The following is a 13,493-nucleotide window of genomic DNA, read 5'->3' as shown; positions in this document are numbered from 1 at the left end:
GAGCTCCTACACAGCCTCCTCAACACCCCCTGGCTCAAGTCTCTGCTCAAAGTTAGTCTGGGAGTCTGTGATATACTCTCATCTGGGGTTTAGAAAGGCTGTGTTTCACTTTATCTGTACTTTTTATTTATTTATTTTTATTTATTTCATCTTTATTTAACCAGGTAAGCCAGTTGAGAACAAGTTCTCATTTACAACTGCGACCTGGCCAAGATAAAGCAAAGCAGTGCGATAAAAACAACAACACAGAGTTACATATGGGGTAAACAAAACATAAAGTCAAAAATACAACAGAAAATATATATACAGTGTGTGCGAATGTAGTAAGTTATGGAGGTAAGGCAATAAATAGGCCATAGTGCAAAATAGTTACAATTTCGTATTAACACTGGAATGATAGATGTGCAAAAGATTATGTGCAAATAGAGATACTGGGGTGCAAATTAGCAAAATAAATAACAAAATGGGGATGAGGTAGTTGGGTGGGCTAATTTCAGAATGGTTGTGTACAGGTGCAGTGATCGGTAAGCTGCTCTGACAACTGATGCTTAAAGTTAGTGAGGGAGATAAGAGTCTCCAGCTTCAGAGATTTTTGCAGTTCGTTCCAGTCATTGGCAGCAGAGAACTGGAAGGAATGGCGGCCAAAGGAGGTGTTGGCTTTGGGGATGACCAGTGAGATATACAGTGGGGAAAAAAAGTATTTAGTCAGCCACCAATTGTGCAAGTTCTCCCACTTAAAAAGATGAGAGAGGCCTGTAATTTTCATCATAGGTACACGTCAACTATGACAGACAAAATGAGAAAAAAAAATCCAGAAAATCACATTGTAGGATTTTTAATGAATTTATTTGCAAAGTTTCCCAATACTTTGTTATATACCCTTTGTTGGCAATGACACAGGTCAAACGTTTTCTATAAGTCTTCACAAGGTTTTCACACACTGTTGCTGGTATTTTGGCCCATTCCTCCATGCAGATCTCCTCTAGGCTGTCGCTGGGCAACACAGACTTTCAACTCCCTCCAAAGATTTTCTATGGGGTTGAGATCTGGAGACTGGCTAGGCCACTCCAGGACCTTGAAATGCTTCTTACGAAGCCACTCCTTCGTTGCCCGGGCGGTGTGTTTGGGATCATTGTCATGCTGAAAGACCCAGCCATGTTTAATCTTCAATGCCCTTGCTGATGGAAGGAGGTTTTCACTCAAAATCTCACGATACATGGCCCCATTCATTCTTTCCTTTACACGGATCAGTCGTCCTGGTCCCTTTGCAGAAAAACAGCCCCAAAGCATGATGTTTCCACCCCCATGCTTCACAGTAGGTATGGTGTTCTTTGGATGCAACTCAGCATTCTTTGTCCTCCAAACACGACCGAGTTGAGTTTTTACCAAAAAGTTATATTTTGGTTTCATCTGACCATATGACTGTCTCCCAATCCTCTTCTGGATCATCCAAATGCACTCTAGCAAACTTCAGACGGGCCTGGACATGTACTGGCTTAAGCAGGGGACACGTCTGGCACTGCAGGATTTGAGTCCCTGGCGGCGTAGTGTGTTACTGATGGTAGGCTTTGTTACTTTGGTCCCAGCTCTCTGCAGGTCATTCACTAGGTCCCCCGTGTGGTTCTGGGATTTTTGCTCACCGTTCTTGTGATCATTTTGACCCCACGGGGTGAGATCTTGCGTGGAGCCCCAGATCGAGGGAGATTATCAGTGGTCTTGTATGTCTTCCATTTCCTAATAATTGCTCCCACAGTTGATTTCTTCAAACCAAGCTGCTTACCTATTGCAGATTCAGTCTTCCCAGCCTGGTGCAGGTCTACAATTTTGTTTCTGGTGTCCTTTGACAGCTCTTTGGTCTTGGCCATAGTGGAGTTTGGAGTGTGACTGTTTGAGGTTGTGGACAGGTGTCTTTTATACTGATAACAAGTTCAAACAGGTGCCATTAATACAGGTAACGAGTGGAGGACAGAGGAGCCTCTTAAAGAAGAAGTTACAGGTCTGTGAGAGCCAGAAATCTTGCTTGTTTGTAGGTGACCAAATACTTATTTTCCACCATAATTTGCAAATAAATTCCTAAAAAATCCTACAATGTGATTTTCTGGAGAAAAAAAATCTAAATTTGTCTGTCATAGTTGACGTGTACCTATGATGAAAATTACAGGCCTCTCTCATCTTTTTAAGTGGGAGAACTTGCACAATTGGTGGCTGACTAAATACTTTTTTTCCCCACTGTACCTAATGGAGCGGAGACTACGGGTGGGTGTTGCTATGGTGACCAGTGAGCTAAGATAAGACGGGGATTTGCCTAGCAGTGATTTATAGATTACTTTCTCTTGGTCTCTGCTCCACCCAGTGAGTGGAGGGTGTCTTTGACTTGTGTTTGTCCATACTCTTGTCTTGTTCTGGGTGTAGGTTTAACCTTTTCTCTGTCTCTGCTCCACCCAGGTGTATGAGCGTCTGCAGCAGCACCAGCGAGAGCCTCCTGCTCCCTTCCTACCATACACAACACAGCTCATCCAACAGGTAGGACCTTTCCCTCTACTGCTTTGCCCTCTTCCCTCATTGGCTTGTCAGAGGTGTCAGTGAGGTCAGTCCTGTCCTATGTCCACTCTGCTGCTGTCTGTGTTCCAACCCTTCTTTCTGCTTCTCTTCTAGATTCTGGCTGACATGAGAACAGTTCCGGACCCTTCTGCTGAGGCCAGGGAACTTTACAGTCTCCTCAGGGGACCACACTTCCAGGTGAGAGATCCTGAGGCAACAAGGGCTCCTATGATCCTAACCTTGGTATCTGTGGTTGCAGTAACTAAAGTCTTCTGGGTTGTGTGAGTTATTTATGTGTGTTGAGTCCGCCTGAATGAATGAATGTACTCAATAGTTGTGCTCTGTCCTAGGCTCTGATATCAGCCCATGATACGGTGGCCCAGAAGGACTATGACCCTGTGCTGCCTCCTATCCCTGACAACCTCCCTGACGATGAGGAGGCCATGAGGATAGTCTGTCTGGTGAAGAACAAGCAGCAGCTGGTGGGTCATGGATTGGATACAACTGTTTGTTTTTAAGGAGGAAGGCTTAAAGCAAAAAAAATAACTAGATTAAAAGTATTATCACGGGTGCAACCTTTTAGACCTTGCTATTTAATTTTTATTTTTTTTAAATACCAAAAACACACTTTTAGTACTTTCACACTTTTTGCAAGGTTACAGAAATGTCGTATTTTATGCACACCGAATACAAAGCAGCAACTCCTGAGGACCTGACCGAAGCTGTAACAAAGGGCAGATGATGCTTTCATAATATGTCATTAGTTTGATTGTTACATTGGGTGACAGATGATTTCAATCAGAGTAAAAGTAGTAGAGATGGTTTTAATACTTCAAAATTCCAGGATGGCTTATGATTAGTGTCACGATGGGTCAGTTTTGGACACCAAAATATACAATTTCCAGTCACTCAATTTGAACCCAAAAATGTTCCTATAGTTATTAAGCTGTATAAACTCTGAAGCTCCTACCCATCCACATCTGACATTGTGACCTCTTTTGGAACCTGTTCGGAACAAATCTAAATCCAATCCTGGTGGCATACAGTTTTAGCAGTACCCTGTGTACCCAGATCCCTATTTCAGGGCTATACCGGTATCTGTGGTCTCAGACAGAGGTAAACCTGTCTAGCCCTGTCTCTCCCCCTGAAAGAGGAGCTCAGGAGGGGGGATCCGCAGTCGCTGGGACAGCCTGAGTGAGATGACCCGCCGAAGGCTGATCCACGGTGGGGCCAGGGCGGTGGAGGGCCCCCGGCATGGTGTGGGGGCTCTGGGGGCCGTAGTGCCCGGGGAGCGACCAGTCATGCCCAGCACAAGGAGAGTCAGCTACCCACCAGCTGAAGTGCTATCTTCTGCTGCTCAACCACACCTGGGCAAGCCCCGCCCTCCGCCACGTTTTAAGCCAATGAGTAACTGTAGAATGTGCCAGACTGATGCACTCTGGAAAGAAGGAGGTCTTAATCACTCTGCCCCCTCGGTCTGCAGCTCGGTTCTGATTGGTAAGAACTAACTACAGTTGAAAAGAACCTGAAAACGAGATGATTCAATACTGCCATGAGTAGTACAGTGCTGTACACTGCAATACATATCAGTTCAGTACATTATAATACCACACAATGTAACTTCTACTCTTATTCAGGCTAATAGATTTTGTACACATTTTTTTTCTTCAAAAATAATATTTATTATTTTTCCAACCTCTCTCTCCTCCCTGCCTCTGGAGATAACATGATCGAGGAGCCAGACAGTGGAGAAGACAGAGAGTCAGCCAACACCCTGTCCCGTCTCCCGCACCACGCTCCACCCCTCCAGCCCTGGACTCTCACCCCTCCCTGCGTGGCTGCATACCACATCTCCATGGGTGACTACCACCAACCCCCCGGCACTCCTCCTCAGTTCCGCAGCTACAGCGTCAGCCCCCGGGTTCGCACGGCTCCCCCCAGCCCCATGCAGCGTCGGCGGGTAGATGAAATGCCTCGCGACCAACCTGTGGAGCTGGCTAAGCAGGAGAGCCTGGATGAGCTGAGGTCCACTGTGCAGCAGGCTGCCAGCTCTATGGAGCGCAGCACCAATGACGTCCAGCTGCTGGGGCAGAAGATGGCCGCCGCCACAGAGCGTGTGTCTGAGAGTGTCCAGGAGAACACCCAGGCCCTGACGCTGCTGGCCCAGGTGGTGAGCAGACTGCAGACACTCATCGCTGCCAGCAGGGCGGTAGCAGATACACCGGAACCACACAGAGGAACCTGCAGCAGTGGCCCACCAGTCAACATATCAGCCAGCGAACAAGAACACACAGCCAGCAGCTTGAAGACTCAGACATCTGGCAACAAATCCCTTTCACGCCAGTCCAGAGTATGCTCCCTGTCCACCTCCTCTTCCTCCTCCTCTTCATCCTCCTCCAGCTCCTTCACTGGCTCTATGGATGGCATACCCACATCCCAGGGGAAGATCTCTCAGCCTCAGTCCCCAGCCTGCCATGGGTCACCCAAGGCAGGGTTGAAGACCAGGGTTCCTCCCATGTCTCCCAAAAAGCATGTTGGTGCTTCCCCCCACATCTCAAAAGAAGCATGTGGAACCCCAGCCCCAGCAACCCCACCTCTACAATGGCCTCTCAACACCTCCACTCCCTGCCCCGCCCGCCCCCAACCACAACAAGACTGGCTGCTGCTCTAGCTCCAGCCAGAGGAAGAAGAAGAAGAGGAAGAAGAGGAATTGAACCAGCCAGGAGTACAGTGGTGCTCTGTAGCTTCAGAAGACCTTATATTGCTGTGCTTCAGGGGACGGTCCTCTTCTTAAGATTCCCTCTGAGAGCTCGGCTTCTAAAGGCATTTATCCTTTCTTCTGTTATCTTCATCGCCTTCACGTCGCCCACCATTCATCCCGCAATTGTGACGTGTTGGCTATGGAGCGGGATCGTTGATGTCTTGCCCATTGTTGCGTTTCCATCCTCAAGCCATCCATCTGTGTTTCATGCCACTCTGTGTTTCCCGAATGTCATCTGTTATTTTCACATTATTTCATTTTGTAATTGTAAATAAAGCATGTCCATTATTCCCTTTTGACTCATGAGATGGAAACATCATATCACAGGACACCCTCCATAACCTGTAATAGGCCAAATGTGTCATTGTTGCTGGTCCACCCCAGTCATAAATCTGTGTATACTGTATCTGTGAGAGCTCCCGTAGACTGATTTAAGCCTGAATTCATGTCCCCCCTCTGTCTCTCTCTTAGGGAGCCACGATAAAGCGAAATGGGATAACAGGGGAGATATTTGTGGCACGGGTGATCCATGGAGGACTGGCGGATCGCAGTGGTGAGATGACCTTTCTCTCTCTCTCTCGCTCTCTGTGTCTATGTCTCTGTGTGTGTGTGTGTGTGTGTAATCAGTTTCTTCCTTTTCATTTGTGCCCCCCCACTCTCTCTCTAGGTCTGCTGCATGCAGGGGACAGGATTACAGAGGTGAATGGTTACTCTGTAGATGGCCTGGAGCCTGAGCAGGTCATTGAGATACTGGTGAGTCTACTAGCAGAACTGCTTGGCTGCCCAAACATCCATACATTTCACACAGTCAACACAGATGGTGTCTGTAGTAGGTCGTCATCCACCGGTGATGTACATAGGTGTTTATCTGTCTTTGGACCCACAGGCCCGGTCTGAAGGCACCCTCATGTTCAAAGTGGTTCCCATCACAGATAGACCAGTCAACAACCAGACGATGGTGAGAGATTGCATGTTTACTGACCTACCCTTCCCTGGAAACAGTATCAGACAAGTCATGTAAGCTGATTGAACCATAATGACCAGTCGTTTTCTTGAAAATAGGAGGTTACTATTACCAAGAAAACCCATCGTTTGGTTCCTGTCTTCAGTGTTGTAGTAGAAATCTTTTCATTGCATTGTCCTTGTCTCTTGTTGTCTCTTGTATTGTGTCTCCTGGTGTCCCAGCTGTATGTGCGTGCCATGGCAGACTACAGTCCCCAGCAGGACCCGGCCATCCCCTGCGCCGAGGCAGGTATGGACTTCAGGAAGGGAGACCTGCTGGAGATCGTGGACCAGTCAGACACCCTCTGGTGGCAGGCCAAGAAACTACCCAGCACCTCAGCCTGTGCTGGACTTATCCCCTCCACCAACCTGCTCAGGAGGAAACAGAAAGAGTTCTGGTGGTCTCAGCCCTATCAGCCGCACAGCTGCATCAAACCCTGTGAGTAGAGTACAGTCTCATCTTTACATCTGGCTTTTCAGCTCTTTTAGAACAAATTATAAGCAGCTGGTAACAAGTATTACAGTGGCTTGCGAAAGTATTCACCCCCCTTGGCATTTTCCCTATTTTGTTGCCTTACAACCTGGAATTAAAATGGATTTTTGGGGGGTTTGTATCATTTGATTTATACAACATGCCTACCACTTTGAAGATGCAAAATATTTTTGTGTGTGAAACAAACAAGAAATAAGACAAAAAAACTGAACTTGAGCGTGCATAACTATTCACCTCCCCCAAAGTCAATACTTTGTAGAGCCACCTTTTGCAGAAATTACAGCTGCAAGTCTCTTGGGGTATGTCTCTATAAGCTTGGCACATCTAGCCACTGGGATTTTTGACGATTCTTCAAGGCAAAACTGCTCCAGCTCCTTCAAGTTGGATGGGTTCCATTGGTGTACAGCAATCTTTAAGTCACACCACAGATTCTCAATTGGATTGAGGTCTGGGCTTTGACTAGGCCATTCCAAGACATTTAAATGTTTCCCCTTAAACCACTCAAGTGTTGCTTTAGCAGTATGCTTAGGGTCATTGTCCTGCTGGAAGGTGAACCTCCGTCCCAGTCTCAAATCTCTGGAAGACTGAAACAGGTTTCCCTTAAGAATTTCCCTGTATTTAGCGCCATCCATCATTCCTTCAATTCTGACCAGTTTCCAAGTCACTGTCGATGAAAACCTTCCCCACAGCATGATGCTGCCACCCCCATGCTTCACTGTGGGGATGGTGTTCTCAGGGTGATGAGAGGTGTTGGGTTTGCGCCAGACATAGCACTTTCCTTGATGGCCAAAAAGCTCAATTTTAGTCTCAACTGACCAGAGTACCTTCTTCCATATGTTTGGGGAGTCTCCCACATGCCTTTTGGCGAACACCAAACGTGTTTGCTTATTTCTTTCTTTAAGCAATGGCTTTTTTTCTGGCCACTCTTCCATAAAGCCCAGCTCTGTGGAGTGTACGGCTTAAAGTGGTCCTATGGACAGATACTCCAATCTCCGCTGTGGAGCTTTGCAGCTCCTTCAGGGTTATCTTTGGTCTCTTTGTTGCCTCTCTGATTAATGCCCTTCTTGCCTGGTCTGTGAGTTTCGGTGGGCGGCCCTCTCTTGGTAGGTTTGTTGTGGTGCCATATTCTTTCCATTTTCTAATAACGGATTTAATGGTGCTCCGTGTGATGTTAAAAGTTTCTGATATTTTTTTATAACCCAACGCTGATCTGTACTTCTCCACAACTTTGTCCCTGACCTGTTTGGAGAGCCCTTTGGTCTTCATGGTGCTGCTTGCTTGGTGGTGCCCCTTGCTTAGTGATGTTGCAGACTCTGGGGCCTTTCAGAACAGGTGTATATATACAGAGATCATGTGACAGATCATGTGACACTTAGATTGCACACAGGACTTTATTTAACTAATTATGTGACTCATGGAGGTAAGTGTTGCACCAGATCTTATTTAGGGGCTTCATAGCAAAGGGGGTGAATACATATGCACATACCACTTTTCCATTATTTATTTTTTTGCATTTTTTGAAAGAAGTTATTGTTTTCATTTCACTTCACCATTTTGGACTATTTTGTGTACCGGTATGTCCATTACATGAAATCCAAATACAAATCCATTTAAATTACAGGTTGTAATGTAACAAAATAGGAAAAACACCAAGGGGGATGAATACTTTTGCAAGGCACTGTACTGTATATCCATAACAGGAACACATGACAATTCTCTTATTCCTCTTGCTTACCTGAAGTGAGCACTGTGAATGAAGGTAAGTACTATGATCCTTTTTATGGTGCCAGTTCTCAATGTGAGGCAGTTATTGTTACACTACATGGCCAAAAGTATGTGGACATCTGCTCGTCAAACATCTCATTCCAAAATCATAGGCATTAATATGGAGTTGGTCCCCCCTTTGCTGCTATAACAGCCTCCACTCTTCTGGGAAGACTTTCCACTAGATGTTGGAACATTGCTGCGGGACTTGCTTCCATTCAGCCACAAGAGCATTAGGTCGGGCACTGATGTTGGGCGATTAGGCCTGGCTCGCAGTCGGCGTTCCAATTCATCCCAAAGGTGTTCGATGGGGTTGAGGTCAGGGCTCTGTGCAGGCCAGTCAAGTTCTTCCACGCCGATCTTGAACAACCTTTTCTGTATGGACCTCGCGTTGTGCATTTGGGCATTGTCATGCTGAAACAGGAAAGGGCCTTCTCCAAACTTTTGCCACAAAGTTGGAAGCACAGAATAATCTAGAATGTCATTGTATGTTGTAGCGTTAAGATTTCCCTTCACTGGAACTAAGGGGCCTAGCCGAACCATGAAAAACAGCCCCAGACCATTATGCCTCCTCCACCAAACTTTACAGTTGGCACTATGCATTAGAGCAAGTAACGCTCTCCTGGCATCCGCCAGACCCAGATTTGTCCGTCAGAGAACGCGTTTCCACTGCTCCAGAGTCCAATGGCGGCAAGCTTTACACTACTCTAGCCCGACTCTTGGCATTGCGCATGGTGATCTTAGGCTTGTGTGCAGCTGCTCGGCCATGGAAACCCGTTTCATGAAGCTTTCAACAAACAATTATTGTGCTGACGTTTCTTCCAGAGGCAGTTTGGAACTCGGTAGTGAGTGTTGCAACAGAGGACAAACTATTTTTACGTGCTACGCGCTTCAACACTAGGAGGTCCAGTTTTGTGAGCTTGTGTGGCCTACCACTTCGCGGCTGAGCCGTTGTTGCACCTAGACGTTTCCACTTCACAATTAGAGCACTTACAGTTGACAGCTCTAGCAGGGCAGAAATTTGACGAACTGACTTGTTGGAAATGTGGCATCCTATGATGGTGCCACGTTGAAAGTCACTGAGCTCTTCAGTAAGGCCATTCTACTGCTAATGTTTGTCTACGGAGATTGCATGGCTGTGTGCTCAATTATATACACCTGTCAGCAATGGGTGTGGCTGAAATAGCCGAATCCACTCATTTGAAGTGGTGTCCACATACTTTTGTATATATAGTGTATATTATTATTGATTTTGCACTGACCTGTCATACTTTGCTCTTTCAGAGGAAGACCTGATGGCCATTGATGAAAAGTGTTTTGAAGCTGGTAAGATTTCCCACATTTCCTCTACAATAAATCACATTGTTTCACTCGTTTGTTTACTGCAAGATGACTGGTGGATTATTTTGAATGTTTTTTTCAATTTTCTAACAGATGAGAAGCTTTTGAATCTGGTAGGTAAGTCTTTGTTGAAGTTAGTCCATCATTTAGCCTATGCTATATAAAATACAGTATCACTCAACTATAACACTGTTTTCTTTATCTCAACCATTTCTGAATTCCAATTTGGAATGTAAGAGGAGCTAAGACAAGGTGAGCTTGACCTGCTCTACTGATCTAAATGAGCACCAACTCTAACACCTTGTCTAGTGACATACACATTCATCCCATGATGATGCTCTTTCCCTCCCTGTTCCCCTGCCCCTAGAGGAGGGTGAGTTCAGCACTAACATCGAGGGGATCTATCTAACTGGGTTCAGACGTAGCCTGCGTCTGTGTCGGCGGCAGTCCCTAAGCACAGGCTCCAGTCAGCAGTCCTGCTACACCCGCTGCTCCAGCAACTGCTACAGTGCCCTCAACAACCCATACGAAGAGGTGGTACGATACCAGCGCAACCCGCAGGACAAACACCGCCTGGTCGCCCTCGTTGGTAAGACACCAGTCTGGCACTAACCAGCTACACAAATACATTGGCACAAAATTCAGATATGTATTGACTGTCATGAAAACGTACTGACTTGTGTATGGTTCTGTGGCCAATAATGCAGAGACAGTATGACTCATGTTGTGTCACTGTTTTTGTACATGGGCAGTGTGTCTCTACTTCTATTGACACAGAATATGTGTGACGACATGACAGAGACCTCACAAGTGTGTTCTCTCTCAGGTCCCTCTGGCGTTGGAGTGAACGAACTCGCAGACGGTTAATCGAAATCAACCCAGTGACCTTTCAAGGAGCAGTGCCTCGTAAGTACACCACCTAACCTCTGTGAACCTTTCTGTCTATTTTACTTTCTTCCATTGTTGACATGGATACAATCAATGTCTTATTTGATTTGATGTCGTCCTATGATATCTTATATGTCATCTGAAATATTTGTCCTTCTTCCTCCAGACACGACACGAGCCGCTAAGAGCTATGAGGAATCTGGTAAAGAGTATCACTTCATCAACAGAGAACTGTTTGAGAACATGGTTTACAACAACAAGTAGGTACTCACTGAATAATAGCTGCTCACTTTCCTCTCACAAACACATCTTGTTAAATCAACTGTCACAACATGAATGTCACTCGTGGCCTTATGTCCTAATCGGGACAAAGAGGATTAAGTAAGTTCATAACATTGATGTGGATCACCTGATTATAAACCAGGGTGTTGTGTTTTGTTTTAAACCAGGTTTCTGGAATACGGGGAGTACAAATGTAATTTCTACGGCACTAGTCTTGATGCTGTGAAGGATGTTTTGAACAGTGGAAGGATCTGTGTCATCGACATCGAGCCTCATGTGAGACCTGCTGTGGTTCGTTTCAGTGGGGCTTCATCATTGACTTGGCCCTTATTGTGGAGTTAGCTCTGTGTTGACTTCAGTTGCATCTTGGCCAGGTCTTCATTGTAAATTAGAATGTGTTCACAATTGACCCAAGTATGATGACTGTCCCTTTTAGGCCATCCAGTCAGTGAGGACACATGAGCTCAAGGCCTACATCATCTATGTGAAGCCGCCCACCGCAGAACGCATGAAGGAGACCAGAAAGGATGCTCAGATCACCACCAATTACTACGTCAACAGACCTTTCAAAGTAAGCACTATTATGGTTTTATTATGCATCACCGCCTGGTATGGCAACTGCTCGGCCTCCGACCGCAAGGCACTACAGAGGGTAGTGCGTACAGCCCAGTACATCACTGTGGCCAAGCTTCCTGCCATCCAGGACCTCTATACCAGGCGATGTCGGAGGAAGGCCCTAAAAATTGTCAAAGACTCCAGGCACCCTAGTCATAGACTGTTGTCTCTGCTACCACACGGCAAGCGGTACCGGAGTGCCAAGTCTAGGTCCAAAAGGCTTCTTAACAGCTTCTACCCCCAAGCCATAAGACTCCTGAACAGCTACTCAAATGGCTACCCGGACTATTTGCATTGTTGTCGTCCCCCCCATCCCCTCTTTTTACGCTGCTGCTACTCTCTGTTTATTATCTATGCATAGTCACTTTACCTATACCTACATGTCCATATTACCTCAATTACCTCAACTAACCTGTGCTCCTGCACATTGACTCAGTACCGGTACCCACTGTATATAGCCTCACTACTGTTATTTTACTGCTGCTCTTTAATTATTTGTTATTTTTCTTATTTTCTTCTTATCTTATTCTTAAAACTGCATTGTTGGTTAAGGGCTTGTAAGTAAGCATTTCACTGGAAGGTGAACCTTCCAGGTGAGCATGTGACAAATAAGATTTGATTATCATTTCTCATTTTTTTCATTGACCAGGAAGTCTCTCACGGTTTGAACCTGTTTTTCCAGAGAGACCTGGTAATAATACGCCATCCCTATGGTGATCAAATGGTTGAAATACTGACCATCATGCCATAGTTAAGATAGTGACCACTGTCATGTTATTCTGTTCCCAACAGGAGGAAGACTTCCAGGAGATGGAGGAGGCAGCCAGAAAGATGGAGTCTCACTACTGCCAGTTCTTTGACTATGTGATGGTGAACGACGGGCTGCAAGACTCCTGTGTTCAGCTACTGAGGGCTGTGACGAGGGCTCAGGACGAGCCACAGTGGGTTCCTGCCAACTGGATACGACCCACAGAGGAGTTCTGATGAGAAATTAGGAGAGGAGAGGAGAGGGGGAGGAGAAGAGAGGCGAGGCGGACATAAAAGGATAACAAACAGATGGAGCGCAGGGCATCGGAAAAGAGGGAATGGAGGATAACATGGATGACGAGTGGCTGCTACTTCTGAAGATACCTTCTGCTCTCCAGTGGAATTTGTTTAGGATTGGATCAATTGTTTTGTTTTGTTTAGTGTGAGTTTGAGAGACTCAAACAGATACTGTCCTTGTGTTTGCTTGAATTAGTTGTTGGCTAATTTGCATATTCAAGGCTATGATAGAGCTGGATTAAACCAAAAATCATGTCTGTTTTTCTCTGAAATTGTGTGCGTAGTTGGAGATCATGTATTGATGTGCTACAAAGGCCTGCTATGAGAGGTTGTAGGTTAACCTCTCATCTTTCGTTTACAATTAGAGCAAATAATTGTCCATGCTGAATTTGTGTATTTTCGTAATGTTTTTATTTTATTTAATAAAATGAATGTTAATGCCAAAGAACGAAAATGCAAGTGCTCTAGATATGTACGGTGTGTTTCAGCAGGAAGGTGAGCAAGTAAGTGGAGTTGTGTGCGCACCATTGAACACAATGTTGTCATAATACTGAAGGACCTGAGACTGAGAAACCTTCAGTACAGGCTGTAATTACAGGCTATTATTATACCGAATATTTTTAGTGTAACATAATGGGATATGGAATAATGCTAAAATATGTGATGTATACTGTTACTAATTTAAAAAATACAATTTTGTGTGTGAACACATGTTTTTGAATGTGTTTTTTGTAGCTTTCTGTGTCAAAATGTGCAGAAGAC

General features: G+C 45.5%; 1 protein-coding gene across 1 annotated transcript; it reads left to right on the top strand.

Moving 5' to 3' along the window:
• On the top strand, positions 1 to 13,389 carry LOC123484905 (MAGUK p55 subfamily member 4-like). The gene is given in 17 exon segments (XM_045215623.1): positions 1 to 51; positions 2,446 to 2,523; positions 2,656 to 2,739; positions 2,892 to 3,023; positions 5,774 to 5,855; positions 5,970 to 6,055; positions 6,189 to 6,260; positions 6,488 to 6,767; positions 9,837 to 9,887; positions 10,140 to 10,154; positions 10,270 to 10,491; positions 10,729 to 10,752; positions 10,755 to 10,808; positions 10,957 to 11,050; positions 11,240 to 11,348; positions 11,509 to 11,643; positions 12,480 to 13,389. Coding segments are annotated over 15 exon segments (1,620 nt in total). The 5' UTR covers positions 1 to 51; positions 2,446 to 2,523; positions 2,656 to 2,667; the 3' UTR covers positions 12,672 to 13,389.
• The last annotated feature ends 104 nt before the right edge of the window (positions 13,390 to 13,493 follow it).

The sequence above is a fragment of the Coregonus clupeaformis genome, unplaced genomic scaffold, assembly GCF_020615455.1.
Source record: "Coregonus clupeaformis isolate EN_2021a unplaced genomic scaffold, ASM2061545v1 scaf0490, whole genome shotgun sequence".
NCBI classification, from domain to species: Eukaryota; Metazoa; Chordata; class Actinopteri; order Salmoniformes; family Salmonidae; genus Coregonus; species Coregonus clupeaformis.
The sequence above is the reverse complement of the archived record's forward strand: the minus strand, read 5'-3'. Positions and strand labels throughout refer to the sequence as shown.